This window comes from Symphalangus syndactylus, chromosome 13, assembly GCF_028878055.3.
Source record: "Symphalangus syndactylus isolate Jambi chromosome 13, NHGRI_mSymSyn1-v2.1_pri, whole genome shotgun sequence".
In the NCBI taxonomy this organism is placed as follows: domain Eukaryota; kingdom Metazoa; phylum Chordata; class Mammalia; order Primates; family Hylobatidae; genus Symphalangus; species Symphalangus syndactylus.
In genome coordinates, this window is record NC_072435.2 from 64272531 (window position 1) to 64291636 (window position 19106).

Sequence of the window (19106 nt, forward strand, 5' to 3'; positions counted from 1 at the left end):
CTGAGGAAGAACTTTCTGAAATTCACATGAGGACTTACGGTGCTTTGTAAGGGGAGATGTACAAATGATCAAGCTATTTTATCTGAAGGATTTTTAAATACCGAACAAATTTTACAGAGGTACGCTAACAATTCTGCTCATGACAGGGACTCGGGATATCTGGTCATCCTGGCTCAGCCTCACCAAAAAGTTAATTAATTTAAAACATGCTTAAAATGAATTAGACATTTCACCTGGAAAACAATGAGCTCTGCCTAAATCAAAAAAGAAAATTTAATTATGCAAACCACATAGTGTTACTGAGGACATTTTGCTATCACCGGGGATAGTGGTAGAAAAAGGAGCTTGGGAAGTGGCATTTAGAAAGACAAGCTTTAATGTTGTGTTTTGGTTTAATGATAAGTTGGGAACCTCTACTGCATGTTGACTATACATCCCAGATTTTCCAGAACGGCCATAATTTCAGATACTGTGTCCCACTGTCTGTGTAAACCATTAAAATACCCCCTAAGTAAAACATTTAGACATGCAAACTACATCTCATAAACTGTCTCTTATACCTAGAAGGCGTGTGAAAATCATTTATCCTTTATCTCTTTATTTTTAGGTTGACAAATATGGCCACTATTACCCAGGGAATGTTTTTTCTTTTCAACCTATATTCCTGGAATACAATAAACTATAAACCAATGCTGCAATCGTAAAATTCTAAATGTGATGTGAATTTTTCAAAAGTGAAACTGCCTTTGCAAAAATCATAACAGTGAGAAAATTATGGCAGTGAAAGAGATCTGATGAAACCAACTCCATCTTGCGTCTAACCTTCAAGCTGTCCTTGTTCATTCCTGGGCATAGGCTAAACTAACACAGTTCATAGTTTAACTTTGAAACAAACATGATAATAGCCTTTTCCTGAATGTAGGACTAACAAATTAGCCACAAGATTAGAAATTATGGCTTAGGGGTTATGCAGCCAGAGGCCACAAGATTCCAAGCCTCCCCAATTGCTCAGAGGGATAATATCACTATTGTAAAACCTAAGATATTTTTTAGACCCTGCACTGGATGGATCTGCTGGCACCACCCACATTGATAAACTGGCTCATCTGGTCTTGTGGCCCCCACCCAGGAACTGACTCAGCACAAGAGGACAGCTTTGACACCCTATGATTTCGTCTCTGACCTGACCAATCACCACACCCCACTGTCTCTCTCCCAACCCACAAAATTATCCTTAAAAACTCCCAGTCTCTGAATTTTTGGGGAGACTGACTTGAGTAATAATAAAACTCCGGTCTCCTGTTCAGTTGGCTTTGCATGAATTAAACTCTTTCTCTATCGCAATTCCCCTGTCTTGATAAATCTGCTCTATCTGGGCAACAGGCAAAATGAACCTGTTGGGCAGTTACAAAAGCCCATATTAAGTCTATCTTAGTAAAAATACGTCATTGCTCTTTAAGAAATTAAAGCTTAAAAAAATTCCTACCCCCCACCTCCCCAAAAAAGCAGAATTGCAATTTAGGCTGGGTGCAATGGCTCAAGCCTGTGATCCCAACACTTTGGAAGGCCAAGGCCAGAGGATTGCTTGAGACCAGGAGCTTGGGAACAGCCTGGGCAACACTGTGGGACCCCATCTCTACAAAAAATAAAAAACTTAGCCTGGTGTGGTGGCACACACCTCTAGACCTAGCTATGTGGGAGGCTGAGGCAGGAGGATTGCTTGGACCCAGGTGTTTGAGGTTACAGTGAGCCATGATCACACCAATGCATTCTAGCCTGGGTTACAGAGTGAGATCCCAACTCTAAAATAAAAAATAATTGCAATTTAGTTAAATTATTTTACAAGCATATTCAACAGTTACTCCTACAGTACAGTATTTAAGACAATTGGCCCTGAGGTCAAGGAAACCTGGGTTTGAACCCAGGCTCTGACCTATGATACTTTGCTTAATGTTACTAGGGTTGGCTTAAAACTCTAGGCACTCAATTCTTTTTTTAAGACAGGGTCTTGCTTTGTCACCCAGGCTGAAGAACAGTGGTGTGATCATGGCTCACTGCAGCCTCGACCTCCCAGGCTCAAGCAATCCTTCCACCTCAGCCTCCTGAGTAGCTGGGACCACAGGTATATACCACCCCACCTGGCTAATTAAAAAATTTTTTTTTACAGACAAGGTCTTACTATGTTTCCCAGGCTAGTCTTGAACTCCTGGCCTCAAGCAATCTCCCCAGCTTGACCTCCCAAAGTGATGGAATTATAAGTATGAGCCACCATGCCTGGCCTGGGCACCCAATTCTTTAAGCACACAGTCATGCCTTGCTTCAATATTTCCATTAGGCAGGAATTAAAGATGTCTTACCAACCTAGAGATTACCCAAGAAAAGTATTTTTTCTGCAAAATTTGAAAAATATGGGATAGAAGATAAGCACAAAATAAAGAGTAGGGAGGGCTGGGGAAGACTTTCCCAGGCTTCTCTTCTGCATCCACATTTAGGCTGAGGATGTTAGATGCTCCTGGTTTCAGGGCATGGTCCCAGTTTTCAGTATAGCTCTGATTTTAGAGTATTGGTTATAGTTTACTACACAGCAAGCCAGCAGCAGAATGAGGTGATGGGGGAAGGTGAGGAGACAAGGATCCTGTTCCCAGGCAATCTGAATATCTGTAGCATACGGGAATGGCAGAGAACCCCATTCAGCCTGCACTGGCATCAACCCTTCCAATTAAAAAAAAAAAAAAGATTCAACTGTAGGTATGCCAAGTGATGTCAATTAGGAGCTTGCGTAAATTAAACCTGGAATTGAGGCTTCAATCCAACATGCCAATATGAGTGCAAATAATGTGTGTGCCTGGATGAACCAGAAAAACACCTACTAGTCTTATTAAAATGAGAAAGAACCCCAGAAATGTTTCTCCCATGCTGCTCCAAAAAATGAATAAACATCGATGACAAAGGCTCACCATGAGTGCTTTGTCTGTTAGCTCCCCAGCAGTCAAGGAGAGAGAAGTGAAGAGTAGGGGAAAGAAAGGGACAGGTAGGTGACTGTCCCTCTAAGAGCTTGCTACTCTTTTACATAACAGCAAGCCCAAATCCTCTCACCAAATGGTGCTGGAACAACTTAGTATCCATCCAAGTGAAATTAATTTGAGATAGGTCATAGATCTATACTTAATAACGAAAACCACAAAACAGAACATTTTAAAAACAGAGAAGAGAGAGTAAAAGAGTGGACCCACAGCTGGGCAAGCCTTGGTGTTCAGGCTCTGGGTTCCCACAGCTGGTGACCAAGCACAAACCTGGGCCCCCTTCATGGTACATGGGACTAATAAACATGCCTTCTGCAGAGGTGATCCGAAGAAACGAGGCCTAAAAAGCACTTATTGTCATCTGTGCTCCATAAATGTTAGCTATTGTTATTATTTTCTTGTAAAGCACTGTTTGAGGAGGCAACTTGCCAGCCTGATTACTGTGACATAGTGAGCCTGTGCCATAGAAAGCATGTGAGACAATAGAAGGTCACTGAAGACAAGAAAAATATCTACAGTATGAGCCATGATCCTAGTAGAACAATGACCTTTGCAAGAATAAGAGAATACGTGAAATTCATGCAAAATGAGGAGTGAGTTTAACTTTACTTATTTTGTAACAATACTTGGCTGAAAATGGGCCATTTTAAGTTGATTTTGCTACCCAGAGTTTGCTTTTGGCATTCCTGAGTGTAGCCAGGTGAATTAGCGTGAACCCTCAGCATCAATCAAATGAACCTATTGTCACAACTCCTAAGATGTGTATTAGCCCCATTAAATTCAATAAACCTTTAGATTTAATTTCCAGTTTGAAGTAAAGACAGGGACTAGAGGTACAACTGCAATGATATTATAAAGAAGCAAACCAAAAATCCAGAATATGTGGCATTCTACAGGGTAGACAACTGATTGGGCTCTTTATCAAGCCTAGTATCATAATAAAAAGATACTGGATTAAATGAGATCCAAGAGATCCAACATATCCGCTAAATGTGATGCATGGGCCAGGACTGGATCCTGATTTGGGTAATTTTAGAGACATTTGAGGACAATTGGAGAAACTAGAAAGTGGGGGATAAGATAAAGATAGGATAAAGATTTATTGGTACAAAAAGGTAGCCAGTATTACTTAAAAGTGTTGCAAATAGCATAGTCTCTTTTGGTAAAAGTGCATGCACACACAAATATCTGGAAAAACAAATAAGAAATTAGGAGCACTAATTTTGGGAAGGTCAGTATACAATGTTTTGTTTATACTTTTTATAACATGAACATATGTTGATTTTGTAATAATTTTTTTTTTTTTTTGAGACAGTCTCACTCTGTCGCCCAGGCTGGAGTGCAGTGGCGCAATCTCGGCTCACTGCAACCTCTGCCTTCTGGGTTCAAGTGATTCTCCTGCCTTAGCCTCCCAAGTAGCTGGGATTACAGGCGCCCACCACTGCGCCCAGCTAATTTTTGTATTTTTAGTAGAGACAGGGTTTCACAATGTTGGCCAGGCTGGTCTTGAACTCCTAAACTCAAGGGATCCACCCACCTCAGCCTCCCAAAATGCTGGGATTACAGGTGTGAGCCACCACACCCGGCCTACTGTTTTTTTTTTTTTTTTTTTAACATTTATTTTAGTTTCAGGGGTACAAGTGCAGATTGGTTCTACAGGTAAATTTTGTGTTGTGGGGATTTGGTGTATGGATTATTCCATCACCCAGGTAATAAGCATGGTATCTAATAAGTAGGTTTTTGATCCTCACCCTCCTCCCACCCTCCATCCTCAAGTAGGCGCTGCTATCTATTGTTCCCTTCTTTGTGCCCATGTGTATTCAATGTTTAGTTCCCACTTACAAGTGAGAATACATGGTGTTTGATTTTCTGTTCCTGTGTTAGTTCACTTAGGATAAGGTGAAAAGTGCATGATCTTGTTCTTTTTTTATGGCTGCATAGTATTCCATGATGTATATGTACCACGTTTTCTTTATCCAGTCTACCATTGATGGGCATCTAGACTAACCCTATGTCTTTGCTATTGGGAATAGTGCTGCAATGAACATATGTGTGCATATGTCTTTATGGCAGAACAATTTATATTCCTTTGGGTATATATTGGGATTGCTGGGTTGAATCGTAGTTCTGTTTCAAGTTCTTTGAGCAATCGCCACACTGCTTTCCACAGTGGATGAACTAATTTACATTCCCACCAGCAGTGTATAAGTGATCCCTTTTCTCTGCAGCCTCATCAGCATCTGCTATTTTTTGACTTTTTATTAATAGCCATTCTGACTGGTATGAGATGATATCTCATTGTGGTTTTTGATTTGCATTTCTCTGATGATTAGTGTTGTTAGACACTTTTTCATATGCTTTTTGGCCACCAGACAATTTCTAATTTAAAAAAAGGCCCAATTCTAAAACAAGGCATAAATAAGTAAAATAAAAATACATGGGGGAAAAGGGCAGGAGTAATCAGCAGAGCTGTCTCCCTGATGCAGCTGATGCTCCCTGTCATCTAGCCATGGTATTAAGTGTGGAAACACACACACACACACACACACACACACACAGTGGGGGTGGGGTCCCATTTTAAAAATAGTGTGGCCAATTCTGTCCACCCTGCCACTCAGTGTGTATGTGTTCCCTGCTGGGATTCTCCACCTAAGGTCCATAAACTCCTAGGTAATCCACAGACCCTGAAGTCAGGTCAAATTTATAACAGAATAGCGAGGAATACATCCAAAAAAGGTTAAAAATCACTGCCCTAAAATGTTAGCTCTGTTGCTTCTTGAAATTGCTTTCAATTTCAAAAGATCTATGGGAGGAAAAATGGGGTTGTTAGATCCTGTATTCAGAAGGACTTCTCTGCTCCAATGTTAAGCCATCACTTTCTTCAGCTCCTAGCGGCATGGGGAGGGCAGAATAGGTAAGGTCTCAAATTCAGAATAATAAATTTCTTACTAGCCCCACAGAGCCCCCAGACATTGCCACAAGCTGGGTCACATAAGGGGGTAAAAGTGCTTCAGATTCCCACCCCAAAATACACTGGGACTTTTCCCTGCTGCCTAGTCTCAGCCCTCAGCATTTCTCAAAGAATCAGAGTGCACTAGCGAGCCCTGATTTGAACGATACACCAACTACCCAGATAGCAAGATGCCAGAAATTTAGGAAAGTGCATGGAAAGAATAAACAAATTTGGGGGTAGGTGACGGAAAGGACTCTTGCTTATCTTTGGGAGTTTCAGTTCTGAGGACTAATTTCTGAGTAGATGGCTGGAACCTCTGAAATGCCAGCAATAAATAAACTAGTAAAGACAATGAATGCCACATGTCTCTTGTTACAAATGCATTCTGAGTCGGGCGCGGTGGCTCACACCTGTAATCCCAGCACTTTGGGAGGCAGAGGCAGGTGGATCACCTGAGGTCAGGGGTTCGGGACTAGCTTGGCCAAAATGGTGAAACCCCGTCTCTACTAAAAAAAAAAAAAAATACAAAAAAAAAAAAAATTAGCTGGGCATAGTGGTGCACACCTGTAGTCCTAACTACTCAGGAGGTGGAGGCAGGAGAATTGCTTGAACTTTGTAGGTGGAGGTTGCAGTGAGCCGAGATCATGCCATTGCACTCCAGCCTGGGAGACAAGAGTGAAACTCCATCGCAAAAAAAAAAAAAAAAAAAAAAAAGCTTTCTGAGGGACCTTGATCAATAGACAAGATAGCAAAAGGGAAAGGCAGTCTGAGCTGCTGTCTATAACGAACAGTTGTTTTATTAAAACTAACTTTGGTCAGACTCCTTGCAACACAGTCTTTTTTAAACAAACCGCCCGTCACATATACACCATGGAATATTATGCAGCCATAAAAAATGATGAGTTCGTGTCCTTTGTAGGGACATGGATGAAACTGGAAAACATCATTCTCAGTAAACTATCGCAAGGACAAAAAACCAAACACCGCATGTTCTCACTCATAGGTGGGAATTGAACAATGAGAACTCATGGACACAGGAAGGGGAACATCACACTCCGGGGACTGTTGTGGGGTGGGGGGAGGGGGGAGGGACAGCATTAGGAGATACACCTAATGCTAAATGACGAGTTAATGGGTGCAGGAAATCAACATGGCACATGGATACATATGTAACAAACCTGCACATTGTGCACATGTACCCTAAAACCCTAAAGTATAATAAAAAAATAAAAAATAAAAAATTTACCTACTAAAAAAAAAAAAAAAAAAAACAAACAAAGAAAAAACAAACCGCCTGTGATGCTCAAAAAGTCACAGATGGACTAAACTTGCACCTACCCCAAAATCGGGTTCAAAGACTTATTCCTTTGCTAGGGGCAGGTGCTTGCATCTTAGCTGCAGCTGCAAGAAGTATCCTCTCTCAGCAGGACAGGTTGGGCAGCATGCCTGGCAAGGGCAGGCGGAGTGTACCATGAAGGGTAGATCCAGTTCCTGTAGAGATTGGGGAAGGCTAAGCCAGAACAGGAAGCTCAGCACTGATTAGAGCATGCCACCCGTACTACTGCAAATCCAGGAGTGTTTTAACAAGTCAGCAGGTAGTACTTATTGGAATATGCATGTAAATGAGAAAGTCCCTAAAGTTATAAGTTGTGTTTTACAGGGTAATATCCATATTACTGTGCAAAGTTTCCTTACTGTGATGGCTGGGGGCTGTTTGATTGCTCAGTTTTATAGAGTCCTGGTAAACAGAAAATACCTCAGTTGTCATGGTCTCAAAATATTCTAAAGGAAGCAGGGTGAGAAACAGAGGTGAACATCTTCAACTGCCTGGCAGGAATGGCTGGGTAGGTAACTGTGGTAAATGGTATTTTGTAGAACCTAAAAATAAAAGTAGAGTTTATCCCTGCTAAGTTGGAAAAGAGGCAAGATATTATTAAGGAATTTAAAATTGTGTTTTGTTTTAGTTTTTTTTTTTGTTGTTGTTGTTGTTTTTTTTATTATTATTATACTTTAAGTTTTAGGGTACATGTGACGAGTTTTTGTTTTTTTTTGAGATGGAGTCTCACTCTGTCACCTAGGCTGGAGAGCAGTGGCATGATCTTGGCTCACTGCAGCCTCCACCTCCTGGGTTCAAGCAATTCTCCTGCCTCAGCCTCCCGACTAGCTGAGATTACAGGTACACACCACCACACCTGGCTAATTTTTTGTATTTTTAGTAGAGACAAGGTTTCACCATGTTGGCCAGGCTGGTCTTGAACTACTGACCTCAAGTGATCTGCCTGTCTCGGTCTCCCAAAGTGCTGGGATTATAGGCGTGAGCCACACTGCACTCAGCCAAGTGTTTGTTGAATGGTGAGTAGGAGAGAATCCTAAGTGTGATTGTCTAAACTGGAGCACTGAAGACACTGAGTATTAGATTTAAGAGAGAGTAACAAAAGCATTTGAAAAGCCAGATCTCAGGAATTTGGGTAGTTATTTGGGAGTTTCTGATGGTTGTGGGTTCGGATACAATACAGCTCCTTTGTTGGGTCACCTTCATGCTGACCAGGAGGTGGGAAAACTCAACCCAGAAAGGAGATGCAGGGATTGGCTGGCAGAAGTTCAGGGCTGGGGAACTGTTGCTCTTCTGGCCCCAAACACAAAACAAGCTCCACCTACTCTGACAGGGTGCTGGGTACACAACCATACAGCAGTGGTGGTTGTTGGACCCTGATTCCTTAACTTCCCACAGGCCTCACAGGAAGACCTCTCTGGGCCTTCCTTCTTTGCTACAATGCATGCTGGAGACTTCTCCAAGCTTCCTCGGTAGCATTTATACAGAGCTCAAGAGACCCTAGGGGAAGCTTCTCTGGTGACATTTCAGAAATTCAAGCCACATACGTACCTCATCTCCATGCATATTTGCCACGTATTTGAACTCTGGAATCCCAATTCTGTGTTCCTTTGGAAACCGCCCCACAACAAGAACCCACAGGTTTCTACCTTTACAGGAAAAGAAGAAAAGATGGAAAAGTAAGTTGTCTCTTAAAATGACAAATGAACTCTGGTGAGACTAGGAAACAGGATGCTGCTTCCCCCACCTGATCGCCTGTTTCACGGTGACTTAAGTTTGTATGACTAACATCTCTGTGCTTAAAACACTCATCGTTTACTGCCAGAATTTATGGAAACCCTTTCAATTCAGCACAAATATTCCACTTATTATTTTAGAATGTGATTTTCAAAAGCTGAAGACTTATTAGGCGATGTAGATCTTACTCTTCTAAAATGTGTATATACTTTACCCTGAGATCCTGGAGTCTTTGAGATCCTGGAGCCTCCTAGGATCTTGTTAATTCACACAATTATATAAAGTTAAATTATAGTTGATGGTTGACTGGGAGGGTGTCATAACTCGCAGTACAAGGAAAGAGAAAAAACAACAGCAATAAAAGTAACTCAGGGCTAGGCGCGGTGGCTCGCGCCTGTAATCCCAGCACTTTGGGAGGCCGAGGTGGGAGGATCATGAGGTCAGGAGATCGAGACCATCCTGGCTAACACAGTGAAACCTCGTCTCTACTAAATATACAAAAAATTAGCCGGGCGTGGTGGCGGGCGCCTGTAGTCCCAGCGACTCGGGAGGCTGAGGCAGGAGAATGACATGAACCTGGAAGGCGGAGCTTGCAGTGAGCCGAGATTGCGCCACTGCACTCCAGCCTGGGCGACAGGGTGAGACTCCGTCTCAAAAAAAAATAAAAAAATAAAAAATAAATAAATAAATAAATAAAATTTAAAAAAAAGTAACTCGGGAGATTGTTTTTAAAGTAGGAGATCCTGAATTCTGTATTTAAATGCTGATGTGACACAGCCCCTTGGGAGTCCTTGATATGTGTGAGTCCTGTCAGTTGAACTGGGAACCACAACCCAAAGAAAGCATCTAAGTCTTAGCTGTGTGTGATTTGGACAAGAAAGGGCAGAGACGAAAGCTCACTGAGGATTTGCTTTGTGCAGATACGATGTGTGCTGCTCTGGCTCAGGTAATCTCAAGTAATCCTTTGTCATGACCCACTGAGACGGATATTTAATCAAACTTTACAAATGAGAAAACTGATCTTCAAAAATATTAAGTAAAGGGCTTAAGCCAATCAGAGGCTGTGATTTGAGCCCCTGAGCCAAGAACTGAACTCTGGTCTATTTGACTTCAATCCTAGTGCTCCTCCCACTAACAAAAACTGCTTGTCTTTTAAGAGGCTTGGTTTCCTAACCGGTAAAAATGACGAAGTCCCTTTCAATTTTAAAACTGTCTGGCACTTTTAATACAGTTTACCTTAGAGATGTGGGTATGTTTGATATCCGTCATGTGTGTACAAAGTTTAAATATCTGTAATAATTAAGCCTCTGTGGAATTTAAGAGCCCAGGAGAGGAATTTCACAGCAACCAACGGGCAAATGTTGAGCAGGTTTCTGCAGAATTTCAGATCTAGCTCTTTAAATCAGGAGTGCCACAGACTGGGGAGCATGCGATTGCCATCAGGGACTCAGGGAACAGCAGATACTGGGCTTGTTATTTTCAACATTTATTCATAATTTATTATAACAATATTTTATGGAAATTTGTCATAAGGTGATGCTTCAAATTTAACTGCAGGAATTCTCAGAAAACACCCACAAAATGCAGTTTATATGATTTATGTCCCCTGTTCAGTGCAGAATTCTTATTTATACATCTATTTAATGAATACTACTATATCCAGGCACTGAACGTGGGTCAGATTGCACAAATAAGCCACATGCACTATGCCCAATGAATTTCTGATCTATCGGAGAATAGCAACACACAAGCATATACTAGAGTGTGACATATCATAGATGTGTGTGTAGTTTACTGTTGTGGGCATAGAATAAAAAAAGAAATTTTTTTCCAAGGAGGGGGCCGATGAAAAGCCTTACAGATGTAGGGTTTTACAGATGATGCCTCTACACAAGGTTCTGAAGAGTGATTCCGAGTTTGCCATGTGGACAAGTACACTACATCTGGTGATTCCCCATCAGAAGCATTTGATTAACTAATTTCATTAACCTTCCATTCCCCAACGCTGTCAATTCTTTGTTGTCTGGAGCTTTACTTCTACAAAGTTACCATTTTCATATGAAACAAGGAACTTTTCATGAGCGAGCTGTTGTACCTGGCTTTTAAAGTTTGTTTCTCAGGAATTCTTTTGTGTTAATTAATTATACAGAATATGATCTAGTTCTCTTACAAGCAAGGAAAAAATTCAATATCATCTCAATATAATATTTATTAACAGTTATTTATAACTATGCATCTGCAAGCTGGCCTATTACATAAAAGATAATATAAGATGACATAAACCTGACTTGATATGGATATCCAATATTATTTAAAGGAGGGAAATCACACTGATAAAAATCTAAGTGAAGAAGTACTTTGATGAGTAACTCAATCTCAATTTTAGCACGAATGGCCCCTAAGTGAACTGCAAGATAAGAATCTTACCTTGAACAACCTCAATGACATAGTCTGAGAATGAAAACCAACCAACAGACCTGAAGAAAACTATTCTTTGGAATGACAGGCTTCTTGAAGGGTTTTAACTGCCCTCTCCAACTTACTGGCTATCTCTGGCCTAGACCAGAGCAAATGCACAAAGGACAAACTATTTACTTTTTACAACCTGACTGTCAGGGTAAGTAAAAGTAATCTAAACAAGGTTTTGTTTTTGTTTTTGTTTTAAATCAAAGTTAGAAAGACCACCTTTATTCCCAAAAGTTCCTGCTATAACAGGTATTCTAAAGAGTTCTGAAGTACTCAGCCCCTCTCTCTCCACCATAAAGTAAATGAAGTTTGGATTCCAGATATTTCAGTATCTATATTCAGCAATTCACGCAGGGTTTAACACAAATTCTGGGGCTGTGACATGGGTGCACAACTAGGTTTGCTTGGAGGATCAGGAAAAGTTTTACAATTTAGAAGCGTTCGCTAAGATCGCTAAGACAAGAAAGCAGACAAGTGCTACAAAATACTACAGGAGTTCTTGAGAAAGTAGAAGGAGAAGCTTGGAAAATTAAGTATAGCTTCAACAGGCAGAAATAGGTGAGGTGTCTTTCCCACATCAGAGGCACCTGGGATCCTTGTAAAAGTGCCAATTCCTGAGCCCCAGTCTCAATCAAACTCTTGGGGTAAAGCGTGAAACTGGCATTTAACAAGTTCCTTTGGTGACTGGGAGGCTCATTAAAGTTTGAAAGTTGCTGAGACGGAGGTAGGAAAATGTTCAGACAGACTTGAGAGGTAGTTGATATTTAGGTACACTCATTTCATTTTACATATAATCATGAACATGTTTATATGTTAAGAAATATACTTCTAATCCACCTTTTTAAATGGCTGATTAATATTTTATTATATGAATGCACTACCATTTATTCAATCAATTTTCTATTGTTAGGTGTCCAATGATAAGTAATTGTATGTAAATTATAGCATGTTCACTAAAATTACGTACAGAATTTATAACATTAAAATATTTTATAATGTGGAAAAAGAATGCAAAATTATATAATTACAGCTATGTAAAACAGACTTGCTTTTAAAAACCTATAGCTTCGTAGCATATAAAGCCTTAAATTAAGTAATGGATGAGGCTGGGTGTGGTGGCTTATGCCAATAATCCCAGCGCTTTGGGAGGCTGAGGTGGGAGGATCACTTGAGGCCAGGAGTTTAAGACCAGCCTGGGCAACATAGTATGATGCCATCTCTATAAAAGCTTTAAAAATTAGCTGGGTGTGGTGGCATGTGTCTGTAATCCTAGCTACACAGTGTAAGATTCTCCCCGGGGCCTGAAAGCTTAAGGAGATGAATAACTCTTCCCTTCTCAGGCCCAGTCCCAAGGCTCAAGGCCACTTGCGACAGCAGCGTGTGTCAGCAAGATAGCAGAAGCAGGAAGAGAGCCGGCAGGAAGACACCTACCCTGGACGAAGCCATGTACCCCTGAAGATTGAGAAACAGGCCATCTGGGTACAACATAGCAGTTACGTCAGACTAGGACACTTCCTGTTTACAGGAGACTATAAAACCTCTGCTCTGTCCTCACTTGGGGCTGATGCCATTTTAGGCCTCACCCCGCCTGTACCCAGGTGCTCATTAAAACAGCATGTTGCTCCACACCACCTCGTGTTGTCTGTTGGCACACTCTCAGGGTTCCAACCAATACAAGAACCTTATGTTCAGGAGGCTGAGGTGCAAGGATCCCTTGATCCCAGGAGTTGGAGGTTACAGTGAATTATGATTGTGCCACTGCACTCCAGCCTGGGACACAGCGAGACCTGTCTCTTAAAAAATTAATAATAATGAATGCATTCCTACAGGATTGAAAATGGCACACTGTCAGGGATAAGAGGCTAAATGATAAGATGATAAAGCCGAGTAATTATTTTCACCTTTCCATCTTTCCAGTTTTTTAAATTAAAAAAAAAAATACCAAACCCTATCATTCATTAAGTGCAGATATTATGTGCCAGGCACTCACCTAAGCACTTTATGTTATCTGATCTTCACAACATCTGTGAGGTGTATGATAGCCACAATGTATAGTTGAGGAAATTTAAGTGGCAGGAACAGGGTTCAAATCCAAGTCTGTCTGATTCCAAAATCTGTACAATTCTGAGGATCTAAGGCTGCCTCAATGTCCCAGAAAGTACTAGACAGGCCAAAGCCAACCCCACTCTGGGGAAAAAGTCCCCAGGCAGTTTTTTTAGCATCATGTTGCTATGGTTTGCTCCTGGAGCAAGACTGGGCTTTCTTCCTGGCCGTGACTGATTACAGAACAAGACAACAGAATCCGAGGCTATCCTACTGGGACATTCCACATTGGGTGTTAATGTCACAACTCCATCAGACTATCTCTATGTGGAGAGTCTCAATGGGACATGCCTAGGGAGAAGCAGAGACCTTGGGTGGCCCAGTCACTGGGACAAAGCTGCAGTGATGTGAAGCACATTCCAGTTTTTCGTGAGGCTTGTGTGTTTGGTCTGATACATAACGTTCTGGTACACAGAGTAATAGATCAGCTGGTTTCCCAGGCTTGCATGTTTCTCTGTGTATCCTTACAAGTCACCTTTGACCTAAGTCCAAGCTTGAGAGAGTTTCCTCAGTGAACTGAGTTTCAGTTTCTTCCACGTAAGTGGGAAAAACAGCCTTATTGGCAAGGCTGCTGTAAGGCTGCACTGTAGTGTGAGTTCCTTTTATCTTCCCTAACAATGATCCAAAGATCTGACATCAATTTCACATGTGCACATTCCCACTATACCCCACACACAAGAAGTTTATCACACGCAGCACGCAAAGCCCACATTAAATAATGAGTGAATCCACAGAAGAGTTGAAAATCACATATTATTTAGGTCAGTTTAAACACTCAGTCTCCAAAGTTCACACGCCCTCTGTACTTGAAGGAGAGGAAGAGGTACCTGGCCAAGTGGTTTATTATAAACAAAACAAATGGAGGTTAATAAACAAAACAGAGACAAAAGGCATGGGCGAAGTTTCCAGACTAGCTATGCTTCCATTTTATTATTCACGGCTCAAAGCATTTTACGTATATTCACTCATTTAACCCTAATAGCCACAAGTGGTAGATATAGGGTTATCCTTTCACACACAAGTCAACAGTCTTTGGGAACTTCATAAGGCAGAGGTTCTCAAAGTGTGGTCACGGGACCAAGTGTATGAGTATCACCTGGAAACTGGTTAGAACTGCACATCCTTGTGTTCCACCCTGGATGTGCTGAATGAGAAACTCTGGGGTTGGGGAACAGTAATCTGTGTTTTTTTTTTTTTTTTTTTTTTTTGAGGTGGAGTCTCACTTCGTTGCTTTGTCCCCAGGCTGGAGTGCAGTAGAGCAATCGTGGCTCACTGCAGCCTCCACTTCCTGGGTTCAAACGACTCTCATGCCTCAGTCTCCAGAGTAGCTGGGACTACAGATGTGCGCCTCCACGGCCAACTAATTTTTGTATTTTTAGTAGAGCTGGGGTTTCGCCATGTTGGCCAGGCTGGTCTCGAACTCCTGACCTCAAGTGATCTGCCCACCTTGGCCTCCCAAAGTGCTGGGATTACAGGCGTGAGCCACTTCATGCGGCTGGAAATCTATGTTTTAATACGCTCTCCAGGTGATTCCCAGTCACCTGAAAGCTTAAGAACCACTGTAACAAAGGACAAGACTGGGTAGTCTATCTGTGGAGTTTCTGCTCTGTTCTTAAGCACTATGCTGCACTGCTAATCACCTCAGAGATGGAAAATGGAAAACATCAAAGAAAAAAATCAAAGAAAAACAAAAGAAATGTGAGCATGTAAGGCAAGCTTGCTGTGTACTGGCTTCTGTTGTTGAGGTTATTGTCTGTCTCCCCTCTGGGGAGAACTGGAAATGGAAGGAGGGAGTCGACGGGCACAATGAGGATGAAGTGATGGCTATTGTTTGCTGCCTTGGTTTTGTTTGATTAGCTGGTACATCCCAAACTGCTTTCCATTTAAGGACTGCAGGTGAGCCTTCGTCACTTTGCCCCAGAGCTGTGGAATGTGGAGTAGCTGCACCTCTGGGATGAGGCTGCCAGGTGTTCTCCCTGCACTCAGTTTCAATGCTAGTCAGCAAATAGGCTAAGAAAGTAGGGTAGGTAGGCCCGGCATGGTGGCTCACACCTGTAATCCCAGCACTTTGGGAGGCCGAGGCGGGCGGATCACCTGAGGTTGGGAGTTTGAGACCAGCCTGACTAACATGGCGAAACCCTGACTCTATTAAAAATACAAAATTAGCTAGGTGTGGTGGTACATGCCTATAATCCCAGCTACTCGGGAGGCTGAGGCTGGAGAATCCCTTGAACCCAGGAGGCGGAGGTTGCACCATTGCACTTCAGCCTGGGCAACCAGAGCAAAACTCTGTCTCAAAACAAACAAACAAAAAAACAAACCGAAAACAAAGTAGGGTAGGCATGTTCTCACTCCTAAGTGGGAGTTCAACAATGAGAACACATGGACACAGGGAGGGGGAACATCACTCACTGGGGCCTGTTGGAGGGTTGGGGGCAAGGGGAGGGAGAGCATTAGGACAAATACCTAATGCATGCGGGGCTTAACACCTAGATGACAGGTTGATAAAGTGTAGCAAACCACCATGGCACATGTATACCTACGTAAGAAACCTGCATGTTCTGCACACGTATCCCAGAACTTAAAGTAAAATTAAAAAAAAAAATGACAAAAAAAAAAAGAAAGTAGGGTGGCTGGAGTGGCAAGGGAAGGAAAGACATGGACAAAATCCATTTGCACCATACACACCCTGTCTCTGGGACACGCACCTTTTTTCATGGCAAACCACCTGGCATGCACTACGGTTTCTGTAGAGTTTCAGGTTTGGGCCAGTCCACATGAACACCCAGTCTGTTTCTGAACTTGCAAAGCTGAGAGCCTATACAGATGTGATGCCCTCTAGCCTGCCCCAGGTCAGCCACAGGATCCCAGTGAAGCTTAACTGTCATATTCTGTGTAGTGGGCTGGGAATTCCTGACTTTGTTTATGGACATGGGAACCTGTCAAGGAAGGGTCTCAGGGAGTCAGGTGTCCCAGGGGTCTTATGCTGCTGTGATAAGAGTAAGTGCTCTATTCTGCTCTGAAGTAATGAAGGGGCTGGGCTATTTCTTCTGCCTAGGTCAATTCTAAAATCTACTTAGAACCGTGAGTTTTGCAGTTCAGTTTAATATGGGAGTGAGAGGAACACAGGAGGCTTCCCTGTTCAGGCATCCCAAAACGGAACAAGAAATAGGCAGGCATTTGACTCCAACTTCTGCTGCACTCGAATTTCCCATTGCACAGATTCTGGTGTGGGGTCTGAAATGAGGCCACCTGCTGTGTGAGTATAACCCTGGGCCTTGTTGAGGTTGTGGGACTCAGCGGTCCCCAGGGGTTCTGCGTGGATCTGGGAACCATGTCCCCTGCACTTTTCTCTCTGGCCCACCTCTTTGGGCCCAGCATTCCTGGCTCTTCTAACTGATCGCCTGGACAAGGAAGCTTTACTCAGTGGAGTATGCTAACCCTGCGATGGCACTCTGAGGGTAGGGTGTGGAGTGCTGGTTGTTACCAGGGACTACCTCATGCTCAGCAGTCTTCACAGCTGTCTTGTCTTCCACTCCACCCCTTGGCTGCACCACCACCACCACTGCCACCATATACACCCTCGTCACTCTCTAATCCTGCATCATCTTTCTTCACAACTTTTTCACTCTTTGTATATTTGTTTATCTATATACTGTCTGTCTCACCAAAATGTAACCCACAAGGGCACTGCCTGGTGTGTTCGCCATTTTGTTTAGGTTGCTGGTTTTGTTCACTGCTAACCTAACAGTGCCTGGCACACAGTAGGTTTCAATTAGTATCTACTGTAACATTTCAAAAATTATTGGTGTATCTCCAGGACTGCTTTTTCTTGACAAATATTGGCACATAACATCCAGATTCTTCCCCTGGGCATTCAGGGCCCTCCATCACCTGCCCTCCACCCGAATTTCCCACTACCTGCTAACACAAATGCGCCCACAGGAGGTGGGTTCCTTTCTGCACCCTAGTGCCCTGGGCACAGCCCCACCTTATTTTTGTTGTTTTAGCTTAAAATGGCTTCATTGGATTTTCTGCCTTTTAAAATCCTCTGAGTCCCACAGAATCCTGGTTCTAAGAAGTTTCCCCAGGCTGCTCTGACTCACCTGGGTTTTTCTCTCTTCAGAATATTTCTATAAAGTAGCATCCTAAGATTTGTCACTGTGAAGCATTCTGCCTTGAAGTTAGTTTTCTAAGGGTGTCGCGGCCAGGTGCGGTGGCTCATGACTGTAATCCCAGCACTTTGGAAGGCTGAGGAGGGCAGATCACTTGTGGTCAGGAGGTTGCAGTGAGCTGAGATCGCGCCGCTGCACTCCAGCCTGGGTGACAGAGCGAGACTCAGTCTCAAAAAAAAAAAAAAAAAAAAATGTTTCATGTGGCCAAGTCTTGATTTCATAAAAATATCGTCATATTTTCCTTTTGCTCCCCTGCTGTGTCTACCAGGTAAATCATGGCCGTTCCCCAAGGCCCAGGTCATCTTCTTAGTAAAGACCTCAGTGGTGGGTTGTATTATTGGTTGCCCAACATCTGGTGCCCTGATGAACTCAGGCATATCATGTGACCTGCTCTGGCCAGTGAAATGTGGGCAGAAATGATATATACCACTTCTGGGCAGAGCTTTAAGGGCCAATGCATGATTTGCCATCTCCTTTGCCTCTGACATAAGACAGGCAATGATTGGATAGAGGGTGCTCTGTCAGCTTCGGTCCTAGAGGGAAGGTGACAGGGAGCAGTGTCACAACTGTTCAATAACGGACATATGAGTGACATCTAAATCTTTATTTTTCTGTTATAAGCCATAGCAATTTGTGGGTCTTCTATTTATGCAGTACAGTCCAGTCCTTTTCATATGACACTGCTTCCATAACCAACCCAAACCAAAATGACTTTCCCTCTAGTGAATGTTCATTATACTTACTGCTGATACCTGTGCTTTTTCAGATAGGGGTTCCCAGAACCATAAAATTTTGTGGAGGTGGCCCAGAAGTAAAGAAAGCTTAGAAAATGTGTTTTAGGCCAGACACAGTGGCTCATGCCAGTAATCCCAGCACTTTGGGAGGCCGAGGCAGGTGGACCATTTGAGGTCAGGAGTTCTCTGCAAAAACTACAAAAATTGGCTGGGTGTGGTGGTGTGCCATGAAGACACTCATCTCTATTTCTGACATCACTTTCATGCTTTGACAAAATGAAGTCCAAATGAAAACACGCTGTTGAGTAAACTTTCCTTTGTTTGGGTGATTGATCAAATGTGAACTGGATCCCATGGCTCTAACTGCTTTTCCTTCAATGACTCCCCATGGCATTGAGACGGCACCTGATCCCCTCAGCATGCACACCAGACCTCTTGGGATCTGTCTTCTTCCTGCCTTGAGTTTCCCACCCCAATCCCATACACCAGGCCCTAGCCATTCTTCATTATGTGTAGTTCCCAAAGGAGGTAACTCCCTGCCTTGACACCTTTAATACCTGCTTTTTCTTCTGCACGGATAGT

General features: G+C 42.7%; 1 protein-coding gene across 8 annotated transcripts in view; it reads right to left on the reverse strand.

The window, feature by feature from the left end:
• Positions 1 to 19106, reverse strand: part of CPM (carboxypeptidase M) — an 81466-nt gene that overhangs the window by 27127 nt on the left and 35233 nt on the right. For 6 of the 8 annotated variants that reach the window (XM_055239789.1, XM_055239788.2, XM_063614227.1 and 3 more), the window contains one exon: positions 8861 to 8958. The exons of 1 other annotated variant lie outside the window; for it this stretch is intronic. In XM_055239789.1, coding sequence (XP_055095764.1) covers positions 8861 to 8958 — 98 coding nt within the window. Of the gene's footprint in view, positions 1 to 8860; positions 8959 to 17721; positions 17750 to 19106 lie in introns of those variants that run through there. One more of the 8 variants, XM_063614228.1, reaches the window with a different exon arrangement.